Source organism: Limulus polyphemus, unplaced genomic scaffold (assembly GCF_000517525.1).
Source record: "Limulus polyphemus unplaced genomic scaffold, Limulus_polyphemus-2.1.2 Scaffold731, whole genome shotgun sequence".
NCBI lineage: Eukaryota > Metazoa > Arthropoda > Merostomata > Xiphosura > Limulidae > Limulus > Limulus polyphemus.
Genome location: NW_013666341.1, coordinates 289,777 through 292,253, shown reverse-complemented (window position 1 = coordinate 292,253; position 2,477 = coordinate 289,777). Strand labels below are relative to the sequence as shown.

Here is a 2,477-nt window from a genome sequence, read left to right as displayed (position 1 = left end):
GAAAAGAAAAAACCCAAAAAAAGAAAAAAAAAACCCAAAAAAAACAAAAAAAATAAAAATTTAATAATATATAATTTTTTTTTTTTTTTTTTTCTATATAATCAACAAAGTTAAGGAAAGAAAAACTACATGACAAATAGTAATGAAAGGTTAAAACAATAAGTGTGAAAATACTGGTAAATCTTATGAAAAACAAACCTGAAGACAAACAGTGCCGATGAAAGAATAAGCCTATGTTCACATGCTAGTGCTCATGGAATACATGTTGCCTATTCATGAAGGGTTAATAGTATAGTTTAATGATGATTACATGATAGTCTGGTGCAATATACACTGATATGTGTAGAGGTGGGATCTTTGTTTAAGGCTTGTGGCATGCACATGAATTTACATGACAGTGCATACAAGGTACTAGTTCTTTGTGGTGCAGATAAGGAATAGTATTTCTGAATGAATATTTTCTCATGGCTGGCCACATAACACACAAAATCTCAATACTGTATGTTGATCTCAGATTTTACAGTGTATATGACTTTTAAACATTGATTTAATAAACAATAATTTGTTAATTTTTTTCTACTGCTTTAAATGGAAGGTGGATCAATGCAATTAATATTCAATTCTCTTTTTTTTTTCTATGTAAATGCTTTACAGAAGTATTAAGCCTTGTTATTATGACATGCAATTTTTCAAAAATTCAAAATGAGGACAGAAAAGGAGTACAAGTGAGGTGGTTTTGTATCCTAGTATGTCAAAGATATTTAAATGGTCAGAAAAAGAAGGTTTTCTTCAGAGTAAAGTTTTGAAAAATAAACCAAAATTGATCAATAGAGAGAATGATAGCCCTAGTCTTGTGAAAGTGTATAAATATTTATAAGTTACTGTATACAGTGGATTAAATATTGCAGAATTTCATTATTATGATACTTTTTATGATTTTGCAATCAGTGGAGCAGTAGTTCATATTTAAGTATTGAAAACATTTAGTTTTATTCTAAGAAATCTGCACTGTTTTCGAATACCATTTATTTCTTAAAGAAGTAAGCTGCATCATAAATTTATTAAAGAAATGTATTATACATAGGATGTATAACATTTTTTGATGTGGTATACAGTTAAGTGTTTTGATATATGACCAAAACATTTGAGCTTAAGGCTGCTTTACATATTATAAAGACTATTCTTAAATTACTGCAACATTTAACTGGGAAGAAATAATACTACCATTATAAATATAGTCTGCAGTGATTTCCACATCATTTTCAGTGAATGGCTCTTTCACCTCTTCACTTCCCCTGAAGATGTCAGGACTTTCTGTTCCCACAGAGCTAGCACTTGTACCATCTCCTTCATTATGTGGTGGAAAAAGAGAACCTTGTTCTTCATAAATGGCAATTATCTGTAACGATTATGAATATAATTGTGGTATAATGAAAGGTTATCACAGTATAAATTCCTTTTGCTGAAAATCTGTTCATTTTGAGAATAATTCAATGAACTAGAATCACTAGAGTTCTAACAAAATAAAATATATCTCACACCACAAGTGATAAAACAAAATATTAGTTTCTTACAAAGACAAACAAAATTAATACTCAGTATCAACTTTAGTACTGAAACAACATAACTAAAACTGTTATCATATCCCAGATAATGCAGTCCTTTACACAGTTTAAGCTATGCAGACATTGATACCATATTTTTGATGATATGTTTGTCACTTTGAAACTATGTACAGGTCTTACATGCCTAGTGGCAGGAGGCTTCACCATGCTAGAGTAATGCATTGATTTGTGCCATAAAACTCCAACATGTCCTCCAGAACATATTCATTTAAGATCTCTTGGTATCCACAGCCATTTGGACAAACAAACACTTCACAGATATGTCTCATGCCGAGTGTCCAAAACTCAACCCTCAGTAAGACATCTCCACCACAATCACTGTGGAATTATTCACCCGACTCCCTCCAAATCCATATTCAGCTATTACTTCAAAACCGAATGAGACAACTTTCACGATTTCATAAAATTTGTAGTAAGTTATCAAGTTCCCAGAAAAACAGTGTGTGTAACCAAGCCTCTTTCAAAGGAATTACATTTATGGAGAGCATGTGCTGCACAGACCTAATACTTTTTACATGTGGCCACATTAGATAAAGTCATTGTAAATTTACTTACAAAGCTGATTCTGACACTTTGTTTTACAAGCCTAGAAATTTAAATGTTTATCATGCCTCATCAACAAGTTCAGAAAAAAGAATTATTCAAGTTTAGGGCTATGCAGTCTTCAGTACCCCTAAGTGGATACCATGTACAATATATTACAAGAGCACCATTTCAGGTTTTAATATTGGGGGAGGGGGGGGGGACAACTTTTTATTTGTGGTCCAGGGGCCAGCTGGAAACTCTTGGAGTTTTTAAAAGTTAGAATCGGTATATTTTGGGACCATTCATTCTGATTATTTCCTATAATAT

At 31.7% G+C, this 2,477-nt stretch overlaps 1 protein-coding gene across 4 annotated transcripts in view; it reads right to left on the bottom strand.

The window, feature by feature from the left end:
* The window catches only part of LOC106460226 (partitioning defective 3 homolog), a 102,608-nt gene that overhangs the window by 51,660 nt on the left and 48,471 nt on the right, over positions 1 to 2,477 (bottom strand). For all 4 annotated transcript variants that reach the window (XM_022386891.1, XM_022386894.1, XM_022386895.1 and 1 more), the window contains exon 3: positions 1,225 to 1,399. In XM_022386891.1, coding sequence (XP_022242599.1) covers positions 1,225 to 1,399 — 175 coding nt within the window. The remainder of the gene's footprint in view (positions 1 to 1,224; positions 1,400 to 2,477) is intronic.